Below are 16,638 nucleotides of genomic sequence, written 5' to 3'. Positions count from 1 at the left end.
CCTCAAAAAAAAAAAAGTCATCTGAAGTGTTACAAAAGTATTCTCTGTTGGTGCAAGGCTGAAAACAGGGTTGTCAGCTCTGGGTTGGGAAATACCTGGATATTTGGTGGTAGAGCCGAGAATAGGTGGGATTTGGGACAGGGAAGGTCGACACCTCAATGGAGTGTAATGCTATGGAGTCCAGCCTCCAAAGCAGCCCTTTGGAACACATCTCTGTTGCCCGGAGATGAGCTGTAAAACCAGGGGGTCCCCAGGCCCCACCTTGGGACTGGCATCTCCAAACTCCTGCTTACCTACAACAAAGATGATTTTGTGGTTCTTCAGTTTTTCTGCAAAAAAAAAGGACAACAGAAAGCCAAGGTAAGCAAGGGCGAGAGGAAGAATCTGATGTCCTTGCGTCTCTCTGAGGGACATCAGCTGGAAGGAAAACTGTTAAGTTTTCCCTGCTTTCCCAGTCCTTCAAGAAGAACGCTCCCCCCTCCCCACATACAAAGCCTTTTGCTACTTTGAGGCGCAGTTGCTCAAAGTGCAGGCCAGCCTGGGAGGTCCCAAACAGACCCAGCCCGTGGCAAACCTTTGCTGGCTTTAATAGTGGAGTCATCCATGCAAGAGCACTGTGCGCCCATCTTCCTGACGTCTCCAGCTCCTTCGTCCTTCTCTGCTCCCTGCTTATTTACTCAGCACATTTTCGCTTTGCAAGCCACTGCCCTCCCCACCCTCCACAGCCGGCACGGAGCTAGGCCAGGCCTTGCGGTCAGGGCTCAACACAGGTTGCCATGGATACGGTCGCTATGTGGCAGCAGAGACCAGGCCTCAACTGTTTCACAGAACATCTGGCAGGTCAAGGTTCCGGCCTCTGGCCAGGGCCTGGGGGGATTCCAGAGCTGTTCCCTTCAGAAATGTGTTTGAATCCAGCTCTGGGGGTCCTTGCCTACTTGAGGAGGGCCCCTTGCTTTGACGCCTCCTTATCTGGCCTTAGACTTTCAGTATATTTCATTAAAGTTCTTTTATTTGCTTTGTTTGTACCTTGCCTTTCTCCCCAATGGGGATCCAAAGCAGTTTACACCATGTGATCTTGGCCATTTATATCAGGGGTAATCAAACTGCGGCCCTCCAGATGTCCATGGACTACAATTCCCAGGAGCCCCTGCCAGCGAATGCTGGCAGGGGCTCCTGGGAATTGTAGTCCATGGACATCTGGAGGGCCGCAGTTTGACTACCCCTGATTTATATTATTATTTATAACTCTGTGAAGTACGATTTCAGGCAGGCTGCTGGGTTGGTCAGAAGCAGCAGAATCAAGTTTCAGGCCAGGGACACCTTTCAGACCAACAAAATTGTATTCATGATCTAAGCTTTTGTGTGCAAAAACACTTCTTCAGATAGAATGGAATGGAATTTCTTCAGAAAAATATATATGTAGAGAAAGGGCGGCAGCAGTGGGGCATCAAGTGAGCTTCCCCGATATAAGAGGACTTTTGAAGCTAGCCATCCCAGATGCTGGTTCCAGCAGCCTTAACCATTCAACCACGCTGGAGGAATTTGCTTGGCAAAGGACCAAAAAAAATTAAAAATCCCAGGTTCAAGTACAGATTAATGGGGTCTGAACTTGCTAAGACTGAGAGGGGAAAAGATCTCTGGGCCGTGGTGGACAGTGTGCTGCAGCGGTGAATAAATATGCCTCCCCATCCAACTAGCTAATTAGATTAGGGACTAACTTTTAACCTTCCTCTCTAGAATGGAGTTCTCTAATAAATAGTTGTTATATTAAAATCAGAGTCCAGTAGCACCTTTAAGACCAACAAAGATTTATTCAAGGCATGTGCTTTCGACTCTGATTTTATTGTGATACTTCAGACCAACACGGCTACCCATTTGAATCTATCCTAGTGGTTATATTAGTTTAATAGGACAACCAGAACGTGGGCTTGCTTTCTTTGTTGTTTTTGGTCTACATGCACTCAGTAGATGGCAAGCTCGTGCTATTGACACTAGCTTAATTAAACACTTTGCTAATTCTTCCAGGGATTGCAGATCCTCCCAACCATGGGTCCTACCACTCAATATCCATCACTTCACTTACTATGAGTCTGAATTGCAGCAAAGCTTTTATAGCTACATGCAATTTTCTAGTAGCACTTGCACGAAGAGCCATGGAAACTTTTGCAAACCAGGATAGACAGAAACCAAATAGCAGTGAAGCAGAGGAGCTAAAAATAAAGCCGGGTGTTTTTGGAACCATGTGCAGCCCAGACGTCCCAAACTGAATGATCCTCTCATTACAGCTTTCTAGAATTACACCCCTGAGCAGATGTTGGCTACTCGGGAAAACTGCGGGCCCTGGGAAATGGTTAGTATGCCTGCACGAGAACTTGGCTCTGGTTTCAATCCCGGGGGTACGCAAATGAAATACAGAGAGGTGTCCCAGGGACTTGGCAGCAGGATGTGGCATCTAGAGCTCAGCGATACCATACAGGCTTGGCCTGCAGAAGATGCCAGGATCTGCTAGCCTTTGTTACCTTTGTTACTTTGAGCAAGAGTCAGCCGCTGTCTGTCAGAAAAAGGGCGAATGTTCTAGTAATCTAGTAAAATATGCTTTTTTATACTATAATACTGCCTTGTCCGGTCTCAACATTTATATATTAATAACTCTGCGACTACTTTTACACAAACTATCCAACAGGTTCAATCCCTGACATCTCCAAATTAAAAGATCTCAAACAACAGGGGTGTGCAAAGACCCAAGACCTTTGTGAGCCACTGTCAACCAGAGACACAGGATGCCTAGAGTGACCAGCCAGGGGATGGCACCCAGTAGAAGACTAGAGCAGTTGGGGACTTAGGGGGTAGGTGTCACAAAATTGCTGTGGCATCACTTCTGGGGTGAAGCCAGAAGGGACACCATCACATCAATGCGATGCTCTAAGATTCACCCCAAACTCTGGTTTCACCATAGAGTTTTGCATGAATCCTAAAGTGTTGCACTGACACAATAAGATCACTTTCCCAGAAGTGATATCACAGCTTTCCCACCAATGTTAATTTTCCCAGGAGTGATATCACAGCTTTCCCATCAATGCTAATTTTCCCAGCACCTCCCCATGACCACTGAATCAAGTAGTTGGATGGGGATGCTCCCAACAGGAGCTGTAATGACCCTGGGGCTCCATAGCCCCAAGAAGTTGCCAGTAAGGGGCCCTGATATCAATTTGGATGTAGTGCTAAGGAAACAGAAAGTGACTTATCTCTGCTGGTACAAAAATGTCATTTCCCCAATCAGTAATGGGTGTCTCTTAGATCCAGTAAGGGGAAAAGACTGCGTTAATACCTGTCTTTTCCCCTCTACTGCAGGCTATCTCAACAGAGATTTCGTGATGCCCTGAGGTTCCTTAATGGCCCCAGAAGGGTTTCCTGAATTGAGTGGGAGTTAATTAATGTGGGTGCACCTAGCTTCGCTGGGCACGCCCGGATTGGCCTGTGCAGGCAGAAGTGCAGGCCGGACACCTGAACACCCATAGTGGCTTTTCAGAAATATTAGAGCCACCAATGGTAAGGATGATTATATTTATTGCCCACCGCAATCAGCAAACCCACCTCAAGGTGGGTTACACAGTAGTAAAACCCCACATAAAATATCATTAATCCCTCTATTAAAATAATATCCCGGCAGAAAAAATCTATCCTCCTCCCCCAGTTCAGATAGCTCCCTCTCTGTGCCTCATGGGAATGATCTATGGGTGTCGGCAGTCCCCTACCAGATGATAATCTAACCTGGAGGAGCCCATCTGATCTCCCACGCCTTGACCTCAACTGAAGACCTGGTGGAAGAGTGACATCTTGCAGGCCCTGCAGAACACAGAGAGCTCCTGCAGGGCCCTCAGCTCTTCTGGAAGCTCATTCCACCAGGTCAAGGCCAGGCAAACCTCCTGGGGGGCGGGTAACACCAGCAAGTTAGTGCCCGCAGACCATAAGGCTCTCCGAGAGGCATAAGATGATAGACAGTCCCTCAGATATGTGGGTCCCAGACCACAAAGGGCCTTAAAGGTCAAAACCAGAACCTTGAACCTGATGCTGCCTCAGCACAGGCTGGATACGGGCCCTCTAAGACATTCCTGTGAGGATCCTAGCAACTGCATTTTGTACCAGCTGAAATGTACCAGCTGAATACAAGTGCAGGCCAGTGTAGAGCGAGTTACAGAAGTCAATTATGAAGGTGACCATTGCGTGGATCACCATAGTCAGGTGCTCCGAGGATAGGTAGAGTGCTAGTAGCCTCACCTGGCATAGTTGGAAGAATGCCTGGTGGGTTACCCTTGTGACCTGTGCCTCCATAGAAAGGGAGGTGTCAAGGATCACCCCTGGCAAATTCCTGGCAAGGGGCATGGTGTTGAGTTTTAATTTTAATACTCATTAAACTTTTGTCCTGTTCCTTATTCTGCATTAACAAATACACATGGGGAGGGGGGGGGAAGAGAAGTGTACCATTACTGCAAATATAAACAGGAATATTAATGGAAAAGAAATGTGCCATAACTGCAAATTCATCCAATGTAATTTAATTTTTCACTTGCTTTCTGCCCTTTCCCAGCGGCTCAAGGCAGATAACCACATAAATGGATAAGCATTTATTTATTTTTCGATTTATAGACTGCCCCTCTCCTCACAGTCTCAATAGAAAATTCTTTTAAAAATACAATTGAATTATAACATTTAAAATTACATTTAAATTTTAAAACCAACAAATTACAGCTATCACCTCTTCACAGGGAGGTTATATACAATTTCTGGAGAGTCTGTCTATTTCTATGAAGCAGTGAGGGCCGCATTTATTGGGGCACAACTGTGGGCCCCTTTAATTGAGTGAATGCCATGGATGGTATACTTGATTAGAGCCACATTATATGATCACTCCCTGTACTCACATTTTGTGGGCTGCAATTACTGTTGTCCACCTCCTACCTAAAATACCACAACGGAAGATACGGACGCTAGTCAATCAAAACATCTGCTGGAATAAAATGTCAGGATGCCACAAGACTCCTGTTTATTTTGTCAGAACAGACTAATGCTGCTGTCCTCTGGATTTGTTTGTGTATGCCAATTAATATTTTCACCCATAAATTGTTTGGCACAAACAGTACCATTCAGGCTTTTCCAAGTCTGCAGAAAAGTCCAGCAAACATTAAGATGAAGAGTTAGTTTTTATACCCCACTTTTTACTAGCTAAAAGAGTCTCAAAGCAGCTTACAATCGCCTTCCCTACATCACCCCAGAACAGGCACCCTGTGAGGTAGGTGGGGCTGAGAGAGCTCTGAGAGAACTGTGACTAGCCCAAGATCACCCAGCTGGCTGCATGTCAAGGAGTGGGGACTCAAACCCATCTCTTAAGCACTACACCGAGCTGGATCTGAAATGTTGTGGGCCCTCAAGTCACTCACACGTCCAGCAGTGACAGATTAAACACGGTTAGAGTTGGGTTGGTGGCCTTATGCCTGTAAAATAAGTGCCATCTTCCAATGAACTCATATGGTAAACCATGCAAAAGACAATATAATTCATCTTGGGTGACCTTTCAATTTGTGCTGATTCAACCATGTGAAGGATCCCCTGGCTTTAGGTTAAAAAACAACATGTTCTCTGGACAATCTGAGATTAGTTCCCCTAATGTTTTAAACACTCCACGGCAGCTGTACGAAAGAGGCATTTCTTTGGAAACACTGTGCTGGGGGACGATTTAATCTCTCCCCCTCCCTGTGCCTCATTTTCCATTAACAATCATACAAATACAACCTGCAATCAGCCACAATCAGGGCAGAGGAAGAGGGACCGACACCAGCATGGTGTAGCGGTTAAGGGCAGCAGCCTCTCACCTGGAGAACAGGGTTTGATTCCCCACTGCTCCACATGCAACCTGCTAGGTAACCAGAGTCACAGTTCTCTTAGAGCTATTCTCACACAGCGGTTCTCTCAGAGCTCTCTCAGCCCCACCTATCTCACAGGTGTCTGTTGTGGGGAGAGTAAGGGAAAGGTGCTTGTAAGCTGCTTTGGGACTCCTTTGGGAAGTGAAAAGCGGGATATAAAAAAGCGGGATATAAAAACAGCACAGAGAGGGAAGAGTACAGCCCCTGCTACTGTCATAGTCCCAATCACCATTGCCGCTTTCATAGGACAAAAAAACGTTTCTCCCCAAAAATTCTTCCAGTCCCAAGACTGGTAAAGCAATGTCACTTACCTGCTGCCATCTTGAGGAAACCTGAGCTGAGAAACTCTTCAGCCTGGAAACAAAACAGAAGGTTTGGTTAGACTGCAGCCTCCAGAGGTCTTGCAAGGCCACTCAAACGAAGATTTGAGAAAGAGTGCAGATTTAGAATCCTAAATTGCTCCAATGTCTTCTTTCAGGGCTGGGGGGGGGGGGGATATTTCAAAGTGCTGGACTCTTATAATGTTCAGTACCAGCCCCTTTCCAAACCTTCTGCAGCTTCTCCTCCTCCTTAAAGGTATTCCTATAAAGTTATTCCTAAAATACTTTTCCCTTCTAAATAAATGGAGGGGGGGGGGGGAAGAAGTACCTAATCAACGTGGGGGAGGAAATCTCATTGCTTCACTAGAAACACGGATTATCCATAAGCATGTCCATTCATGGGGCGGCTGTAACAATCGGTATACAGTTTTGGCTTTAGCTGAAGGGGTTGTCAAAACCTCACTGCTGTCTCCTCTGATGGGTTCCGCAAAGCTGTGGCAATTAACATGCTATGGCGAGTACAGCAGCAGTTCTCTACCTGCCCCCTGCCCCATTTCCACATGCACACACCTTGGCATAACATACCCAAACTACACGCCTCTAAATACACCTGCTTCGATTTGCAAAGCAAACAAACACACCCCGCTCGTCCAGCTACAGCTTCTGAGTCAAAACGCAGGGTGCACAAACCGGAGGAGAAACGGGGGACGCCAATGCCTTGGGAGGCTGTTCCTGTGGCAACTGTGACCAGCAGTCGCTTTCGTCTACACCGGTCCAGCCAATTGTTGAGAGAGGGAGAGAAGAACAAACCTAACCAGCGAGACAGCAGGGAGGAATTCCCCCTGGGCAGAAAGCGGAGAGAGGAAAAACTCAGCCAGAGAGCCCTCTTTGCTTTTGCCCTCTTTCCCTCATGACAATCCTTAGGGAATCAGCTCTGAAAATTTGTTTCTGTGGCGAAAGGTTACCAACACATTCAGAACGGAAGAAGCAGCGCTGGGCTTTTTTGTACCCTGAATTTCATTACCTGAAGGAGTCTCCAAACGGCTGACAATCGCCTTCCCTTCCTCTCCCTACACCAGACACCCTGTGAGGGAGATGGGGTTCAGAGAGCACTGAGAGAACTGGAAGTGGCCTCAGGTCACCCAGCTTTCTGCATGTGGAGGAATCAAGCCCTGTCCGAGTCTGCCGCTCTTTAACCACAACACCAAACTGGTTCTGAAACTGGAGTCATGACAGCTTGGATGACACTGTAAATTCAGATCCTCAAAGTGATTTCTTGGGGATAAGGACTTGCAAGGGTTTCCTCCAGAGCAACACTTTTTGACTCCTATGATACAGGGAAGCCCTGGCTGCTTCCACATGGCTGTTTAGCTCTCCTCTGGCTTCTGTATGGCCTTTTTCCCAGCAGCCATATAACAGCATCATGCATTGGTCTCCCCCCCCCCATCCCCTTTGCTTTGCTATAAAAAGGTAAAGGTAAAGGTATCCCCTGTGCAAGCACCGAGTCATGTCTGACTCTTGGGGTGACGCCCTCTAGCGTTTTCTTGGCAGACTCAATACGGGGTGGTTTGCCAGTGCCTTCCCCAGTCATTACCGTTTACCCCCCAGCAAGCTGGGTACTCATTTTACCAACCTCGGAAGGATGGAAGGCTGAGTCAACCTTGAGCCGGCTGCTGGAATCGAACTCCCAGCCTCATGGGCAGAGCTTTCAGACAGCTGCCTTACCACTCTGCGCCACAAGAGGCTCTAATTGCTTTGCTACAATCTTTCCTATATTGTTTTTGTAGTATCTTTCTTTTTAAAAAGGCTGCCGAAGCTTGCTCGCACCATTTTGGACAGGAGGGCACAACTTTTTCAGGGCCTGCCCACATCTGTCTCATTTTCCTCGCCCCCCAGAGGGCTTTTATAGGTTAAAATAAAGAGTAATTGACACAACGCTGTATGTCAATTACCTCTGGTGGCATGGGAGTTCAGGCAAGGAAACTGGAGAAAAGTGTTGTGTTGACATGCAATCTTCCATCAATCTCCTCATTATGCCTTAAGCCAGGGGTAGTCAAACTGCAGCCCTCAAGATGTCCATGGACTACAATTTGCTGGCAGGGGCTCCTGGGAATTGTAGTCCATGGACATCTGGAGGGCCGCAGTTTGACTACCCCTGCCTTAAGCAATAGCCAGTGTTTGCAGGACTCTCTCCCCTGTTCTATTAAGAATTGCCGAGTCAAGGGCTGATTCGGCACTTACTTTGTTTATTCCGTTGTGGACCCTGGTGAATCGATTTGAACTCGGGTCTTCCCCTATCTCCCCCCTTCCCCACTGAAACAGAAAAGTGTTCTGCACATGATTAGGGAAACTCAGAAGGGGGTGGAACCAAGCGCAGCAGGAGCCTCTTTCTTTTCTTGAAGGGGGCAGAGAGAGGATTGGAGGGGGAATAAATCAAGGAGGAAAATCGCTGCTGAGAGAAGTTAGGGCTTCTGGAGCTTCTGCTGAGAGAAGTTAAAGTTCCTTTTCAAGGAAGCCTTGTAACCTGGGAAGCAGGAACTTATGCCCTGGCCAATCAGGGCTTTTCTACAATGTTGGGCGCTTGGTAGCAAGTTATTTCAGGGAAAGCAGAAAGTTGCATGCTTATTCATGCAGATTTTTCAAATATCAAGGGTTATATCCACTACAGGATATCGCAAAGGAAAGGTGCTTGTTGCAAACGAAAAATTTAAATCGCCCCAAATCAAAGTGGAAATCGCATTCAGTGGAGATGGCTGGGATTGAATCGACCTGGGATAGGAATAAAAGCTCTGTGCAGATTCAGTCCAGGTTGGGAAACACCTGAAGGTTTGGGGGGTGGAGCTTGGGGAGCGCTGGGTTTAAGGAGAGGACCTTACAATACCATGAAGATTTAAAACAGTTGCTTCCTTGAGGGCGGCCTGACGCGTCGGGAGGCGCGAAGCGGAGCGCGGCTGCCGGGGGCTCCCTGCCCGTCCGCAAAGGGAACCCCCGGCAGCCGCACAGAGAGCGGCTCCCGGGGGCTCCCTGCCCGGTGGGCTGATGCTGCGAGAGGCGCGAAGCGCCTCTCGCAGCGTCAGCCCCCTGACACACGGAGCCCCGGCAGCCACGCTCCGCACGGCTGCGGAGGCTCCGTGGTCTAGCGCCCGCTGCATTTAGCTGCAGCGGGCTTGATTACTAGTCTACTCATATAGTACACAGCAGCTGACAGGTTAATTTGGAATGTGCATACCAGGAATCTGAATTAGTACGTTTTCCTTCTCCCTCCATGACTAATATGTCAGACTGATGTTTTATGTCTGCTTTAGAGAATGTTAGTGAAGCTTTTAAAAATCAAATAATTTACAATGCTCTTGGATTGTCTACTGGTGAGACATACGCTGATCTCTTTGAAAGCCACTTTTTTAAAAGACAGGAATGCGAGATAAAATATTAGTCTTAATGCATTGGTTTGATTAATCACGTGGCAACTTCCATTAATCTGTGATCAGATGTTTTTGTTTTTTTTTAAAGGAAGAGCTGGGAATATTCCCTGTCCATTTATTGCAACATTTCTGAGCCCTTTATCTTCTTCCACCTGTGTGACTCTCAGTTAACTTAACAACAAAATGGAAAAATACATATAGCATCCTCTAAGTCAGTGATTCTCAACCCGGGGGTCGGCACCCCTTTGGGGGTTGAACGACTCTTTCACAGGGGTTGCAGCAGGGCAAGCAGCTTGGCTGGGGGGGGCGCCATCCACACAACAGCCTTGCGGAGTAGATCGCGATACAGCGTTCGTCTGTCTGGAGCAGCGGAAAAGGGCGAGATGGGCATGGTGGGACAAGAGGCAGAACTGAACTGAGAAACACCAGGGGAAAAAAACAATTTATATACAATCATGAACAATGGATCTTCATACCACTGGTCAGTTTCAGTTTAATTTCTGTGAAAAAACACTTGCCTAATTTTATGGTTAGGGGTCACCATAACATGAGGAATTGTATTAAAGGGTCATGGCATTAGGAAGGTTGAGAACTACTGCTCTAAGACCAAAGAACAGAACCAAAGATCAGAAAGCCGCAGATCAACAAGAAAAACAGCAGAAAACCTCCAATAATACAGAAGGGCATCCAGGTCAAAGATGGGACAAAATAACAGGTATCTTAACTGACATCTAAAGGTAAAGAGGGGGAAGAGAATCAATTAGACTTCTAGGATTTAAAGAATTTCACATCTCTGATGTGTGCTTTTGAGCAAAGTGGGGTTTCTGGTCCATGCTACTGACAGCATGAAAAAAACCAGACTTGAAGCTCATTCATAAAACAATATATCCTTGCAATTGCTCAGTTTGAAGGGCAAATACTACCCAAGCACACACACGCCCCTAGTCTGTTTCACAGTCCCAATTTGCCTCTGACATTCCAATAAAACAAAGGGGAGGATTTTCAGATCCTCCAAGATGTGAAGACTTAGAGGGCAGAGTCTGGGATCTAAGAAATGGCCCCTTATGGGTCAAGGGGTTAGGGACCGGCGAGACAGGGAGGAAATTTATAAGCACAAGGGTTGAGCTAAAATAGAAAACCCTGGGGAAAGTTTGCCGGTTCCTTAACTGTCTTCCAAGATGGTGGCTCCCTGCCTCAAGCCCTCTCTTGCTTACGAAATTTCACTCCACATTACCACATATTTCCAAACTACAGACGTGAGGATTAGCAATTTCACTTCAAGCAAATAACTGCAACACCCAGATATACAGGAAGGAAAGTCCAAAGTCTTTCCCATGGTGGACTTCTTTGCATTCTACAATTAATATGCTTCCCTGTTTCAGACATAGGGAGGCCAGTGCCCAGGTGGGACCTGGGGATCTCCTGGAATTATAGCTCACCTCCAGACTAAAGCGATCAGTTCCCCCTGTTGAAAATGGCTGCTTTGGATGGTGGATTCCATAGCATTATTCTGCACTGAGATCCCTTTCTGTCCTAAATCCCACCTGCTCCCAGCTCTACCCCCAGGTAATACCCAACCCCGAGCTGGCAAACCTGTTCAGCCACCCCAATCCTATCATGACAGTAGAAAATCCTTGTTTGTAAACATCACATTTGGGAGAAATGCTCAGAAATAGGACAGGCCTTCTTTCCTGGCCCACTGGCCTTCCTCTACAGATGGTGGGGAAGCTTGGAGATAAATGCGGAAGAGCAAATGTGGAAAGTTGCCAGCTCTGGGTTGGAAAATACCTGGAGACTTTGGGGGTGGAGCCAGGATTGGGCAAGATTTGGAGTAGGGAAGGACCTCAGTGGAGTATCCTGCTATGAAGTCTGCCCTTCAAAGCCTCCTTTTGCTCCAGGGAAACTGATCTCTTTAGCTTGGGGATGAGCTATAATTCCAGGGGATCTCCAGGTCCCTCCTGGGGACTGGCATCCCTGGTGGAAGCTCATCAGAATCGCCTTGCTGGATCAAGCCCAAAGATCTGTCTGGTTCAGAATTCTAGATAACAAAGTGGAAATACACATGGGAGGATGTACACAAACGGGGTGGGGGCAGTGTGGCTTGTTGAGAGGGGAGGGGTATAAGTTTAATAATAATAAATCTTGCAGTTAACAGAATTCCTATGTTCCTACTGGAGGTTAATATTAAACATGAAGAAAAGATCTTCAGAATCATCGAAACAGGACTAGCCTCCTAGGTAAGGTCTGGTTTCGGTGTGAGACTTCTTCAGCTTTGTAATAATGAGGACCAAAAAAATTCAAGCAGAGCACAAAGTCTCTTGGGAACAGAACGGAGGTCGACTTGAGCAAACAAAATAACACCTCCAGGGATGCTCAACGGAAATCGCAGCCTCTGTTAAACGGCACTCGGAAATGAGGTGTGATGTGGAAACATCCTTTTAAGATGCGTTTTGGTTTATCAACAAGCGGAAACTGGTCTCAAGAGGGCTGGGAGAGTGTAGTTATGAATCACACACCAGGAAATCTTGGAGGAGCCTCCCTGGAGCTCACCCATCTTTCCCCTCCAGACACGGCCTGCCAAACTAACCAGCTACGTGGGGATCGCTAAAGACCCTCTTTGCCCTGACAGCTGGACTATTCCCTTTCACTTTCCACTTGCCTTTACAGCCCCGCAGTCAACTGGACCCAATTCTGGAAGTGACAAGCAATCAAACCACCTGGAACGATGGGCCAAGGCAGTCAGCTTTTACCTCCCAAAAGGCCCTTTTCAGAAGACCTTTAGGAATCCCTGATCATTGGGCACTTTATGATTGATTGATTTCATTTAAATACAGCATAACGCCAGGTACTATAAAAGAGTACCAATAAATACAGATTAAAAGCATATTAGTGCAGGAGCTATACATTACTGATAAAATATATTATATTAAGATATAACATACATTCCCCCTTCAAGGATCGCTGCCTTGTTGTGGCAAGGGGGCTTGCGTAGCTCAGTGAAGCTATGAGCTATGCCGTGCAGGGCCACCCAAGACGGACAGGTCATAGCTGAGAGCTCTGACAAAAGGTGATCCACTGGAGAAGGCAATGGCAAACCACTCCAGTATCTTTGCCATGAAAACTCTATGGACAGTTCCAATAGGCATAACGATATGACGCCGGAAGATGAGCCCCTCAGGTCGGAAGGTGTCCAATATGCTACTGGGGATGAGCAGACGGCTAGTACGAGTAGCGCCAGAATGAATGAAGCGGCTGGGCCAAAGCCGAAAGGACGCTCAGTTGTGGAAGTAACTGGTGGCGAAAAGACAGTCCGATGCTGTAAAGATTTTTATTCCATAGGAACCTGGAACGTCAGATCCATGAATCAAGGCAAGCTGGACGTGGTTAAACAAGAAATGAGAAGACTGAACATCGACATTTTAGGAATCAGTGAACTAAAATGGACAGGAATGGGTGAATTTAACTCAGATGACCATCAGGTATACTACTGTGGACAAGAATCTCGCAGAAGAAATGGAGTAGCCTTCATAATCAATAAGAGAGTAGGAAAAGCAGTCTTGGGATAAAGGTAAAGGTAAAGGTATCCCCTGTGCAAGCACCGAGTCATGTCTGACCCTTGGGGTGACGCCCTCTAGCGTTTTCATGGCAGACTCAATACGGGGTGGTTTGCCAGTGCCTTCCCCAGTCATGACCGTTTACCCCCCAGCAAGCTGGGTACTCATTTTACCGACCTCGGAAGGATGGAAGGCTGAGTCAACCTTGAGCCGGCTGCTGGGATTGAACTCCCAGCCTTATGGGCAAAGCTTTCAGACGGCTGCCTTACCACTCTGCGCCACAAGAGTCTTGGGATACAATCCCCAAAATGACAGAATGATCTCAGTTCGAATCCAAGGCAAACCATTCAACATCACAGTGATCCAGGTCTACGCCCCAACCACTGCTGCTGAAGAGGATGAAGTTGATCAGTTCTATGAAGCCCTACAACACCTTATAGAAGCAACGCCAAAAAATGATGTGCTTATCATCATGGGGGATTGGAATGCTAAAGTAGGAAGCCAAAAGATAACTGGGATAACAGGCAAGTTTGGCCTTGGAGTACAAAATGAAGCAGGGCACAGGCTGGTAGAATTTTGTCAAGAGAATACAATGGTCATAGCAAACACTCTTTTCCAACAACCCAAGAGACGACTCTACACATGGACATCACCAGACGGTCAACACAGAAATCAGATTGACTATGTACTCTGCAGCCAAAGATGGAAAAGTTCTATACAGGCAATAAAAACAAGACCAGGAGCTGATTGTGGTTCAGATCATGAGCTTCTTGTTGCAAAATTTAGGCTTAAATTGAAGAAAGTAGGGAAAAGCACTAGGCCACTCAGGTACGAACTAAATCATATCCCCGACGAATATACAGTAGAGGTGACAAATAGATTTAAGGAATTAGATCTGATAGACAGAGTGCCTGAAGAACTATGGACGGAGGTTCGCAACATTGTACAAGAGGTAGCAACTAAAACCATCCCAAAGAAAAAGAAATGCAAGAAATCAAAATGGCTGTCTGAGGAAGCTTTACAAATAGCTAAGGAGAGAAGGGAAGTGAAAGGCAAGGGAGAAAGAGAAAGATACACCCAATTGAATGCAGAATTCCAGAGAAAAGCTAGAAGAGATAAGAATGCCTTCTTAAATGAACAGTGCAAACAAATAGAAGAAAACAATAGAATGGGGAGGACCAGAGATCTTTTCAAGAAAATTGGAGATATGAAGAGAACGTTTCATGCAAAGATGGGTATGATAAGGGACCAAAATGGTAGGGACCTCACAGAAGCAGAAGAGATTAAGCAAAGGTGGCAAAATTATACAGAAGAACTATACAAGAGCGAGCTTAACATCCCTGATGACCACAGTGGGGTAGTTACTGACCTGGAGCCAGACATCCTGGAATGTGAAGTCAAATGGGCCTTAGGAAGTCTGAGCAACAATAAAGCTAGTGGTGGTGACAGCATTCCAGTTGAACTATTCAAAATCTTAAAGGACGATGCAGTAAAAGTGCTACACTCAATATGCCAGCAAATTTGGAAAACTCAGCAATGGCCACAGGAGTGGAAAAGGTCAGTTTACATTCCAATCCCAAAGAAGGGCAATGCCAAAGAATGTTCAAACTACCGCACCATTGCACTCATTTCTCATGCTAGCAAAGTTATGCTCAAAATCCTACAAGCTAGGCTCCAGCAATATGTGGACCGAGAACTTCCAGAAGTACAGGCAGGATTTCGAAGAGGTAGAGGAACTAGAGATCAAATTGCCAACATACGCTGGATCATGGAAAAAGCTAGGGAGTTCCAGAAGAACATCTACTTCTGCTTCATTGACTATGCTAAAGCCTTTGATTGTGTGGAGCACAACAAATTGTGGCAAGTTCTTAAAGAGATGGGAATACCAGAGCATCTTATTTGTCTCTTGAGAAATTTATATGCAGGTCAAGAAGCAACAGTGAGAACTGAACATGGAATCACGGATTGGTTCAAAATTGAGAAAGGAGTTCGGCAAGGCTGTATACTGTCGCCTTGCCTATTTAACTTGTATGCGGAGCACATCATGAGAAAGGCGGGATTAGAGGAGTCACCAATTGGGATCAAGATTGCAGGGAGAAATATCAACAACCTCAGATATGCAGATGATACCACTCTAATGGCAGAAAGTGAAGAGGAACTAAAGAGCCTGTTGATGCGGGTGAAGGAGGAGAGTGCAAAAGTTGGCTTGAAACTCAACATCAAGAAAACAAAGATCATGGCAGCCGGCCCTCTCAATTCCTGGCAAATAGATGGGCAAGAAATGGAGATAGTGACAGATTTTATTTTCCTCGGCTCCAAGATCACTGCAGATGGAGACTGCAGCAAAGAAATTAAAAGACGCTTGCTCCTAGGGAGGAAAGCTATGGCAAATCTAGACAGCATCCTAAAAAGCAGAGACATCAGCCTACCAACAAAAGTGCGTTTAGTCAAGGCTATGGTATTCCCAGTTGCAATGTATGGCTGCGAAAGTTGGACCATAAGGAAGGCCGAGCGTCAAAGAATTGAGGCTTTTGAACTCTGGTGCTGGAGAAGACTCTTGCGAGTCCCTTGGACTGCAAGGCGAACAAACCGGTCAGTCCTAGAGGAGATCAGCCCTGACTGCTCTTTAGAAGGCCAGATCCTGAAGATGAAACTCAAATACTTTGGCCACCTCATGAGAAGGAAGGACTCCCTGGAGAAGAGCCTAATGCTGGGAGTGATCGAGGGCAAAAGAAGAAGGGGACGACAGAGAATGAGGTGGATGGATGGAGTCACTGAAGCAGTAGGTGCAAACTTAAAAGGACTCCAGGGAATGGTAGAGGACAGGAAGGCCTGGAGGATCATTGTCCATGGGGTTGCGATGGGTCGGACACGACTTCGCACATAACAACAACAACAAATAACATACATTATAAGAATGTTTTAAAACAAAACTAGAATTTCTATTTTTATCTTTAAATGGAATACAGAGTAGGTTGCTGCGGTTGACTATTTCATTTATTTGCTTCCACAAATAGCTGCCTCAATCTGATGAGAATTGTGTTGCACAGAATTTGGCTGTCTACTTGCATATAGCAACATTTCCTCCCCATTTTTTCTTGGTCAGGCACTTTACGAGTGGGGCTCAGGGATGGCTATGGGGTTTTATGGGCCTTGCATTTAGAGTTGCCAGTTCCTCCCTGGCCACCTGTGGAGGATGGGGGGGGGGGTAGAGGTGCCAAATGCGGGTTGGGAATTCTTGGGGGTTTGAGGATAGAACCTGGGGAGGACCAAGACCTCAGGGGGGTACCATGCAACACAGCCCACAATCCAAAGCATCCACTTTCTCCAGGGGAACTGATCTGTATAATCTGGAGATAAGATGTAATTCCAGGTAGGGTTGTGCGCTTCAGCATCCAAAGTGCACAACCCTAATTCCAGG

General features: G+C 46.5%; 1 protein-coding gene across 7 annotated transcripts in view; it reads right to left on the bottom strand.

The window, feature by feature from the left end:
* The window catches only part of AK1 (adenylate kinase 1), a 70,289-nt gene that overhangs the window by 14,273 nt on the left and 39,378 nt on the right, over positions 1–16,638 (bottom strand). For 4 of the 7 annotated variants that reach the window (XM_077305125.1, XM_077305128.1, XM_077305127.1 and 1 more), the window contains 2 exons: positions 6,233–6,275; positions 294–329 (listed from right to left, as the gene is read on the bottom strand). In XM_077305125.1, coding sequence (XP_077161240.1) covers positions 294–329; positions 6,233–6,275 — 79 coding nt within the window. Of the gene's footprint in view, positions 1–293; positions 330–574; positions 759–6,232; positions 6,276–6,569; positions 6,589–6,826; positions 6,846–16,638 lie in introns of those variants that run through there. The other 3 variants (XM_077305130.1, XM_077305131.1, XM_077305126.1) reach the window with 3 other exon arrangements.

Source organism: Paroedura picta, chromosome 12 (assembly GCF_049243985.1).
Source record: "Paroedura picta isolate Pp20150507F chromosome 12, Ppicta_v3.0, whole genome shotgun sequence".
Classification (NCBI taxonomy): Eukaryota; Metazoa; Chordata; class Lepidosauria; order Squamata; family Gekkonidae; genus Paroedura; species Paroedura picta.
The sequence above is the reverse complement of the archived record's forward strand: the minus strand, read 5'-3'. Positions and strand labels throughout refer to the sequence as shown.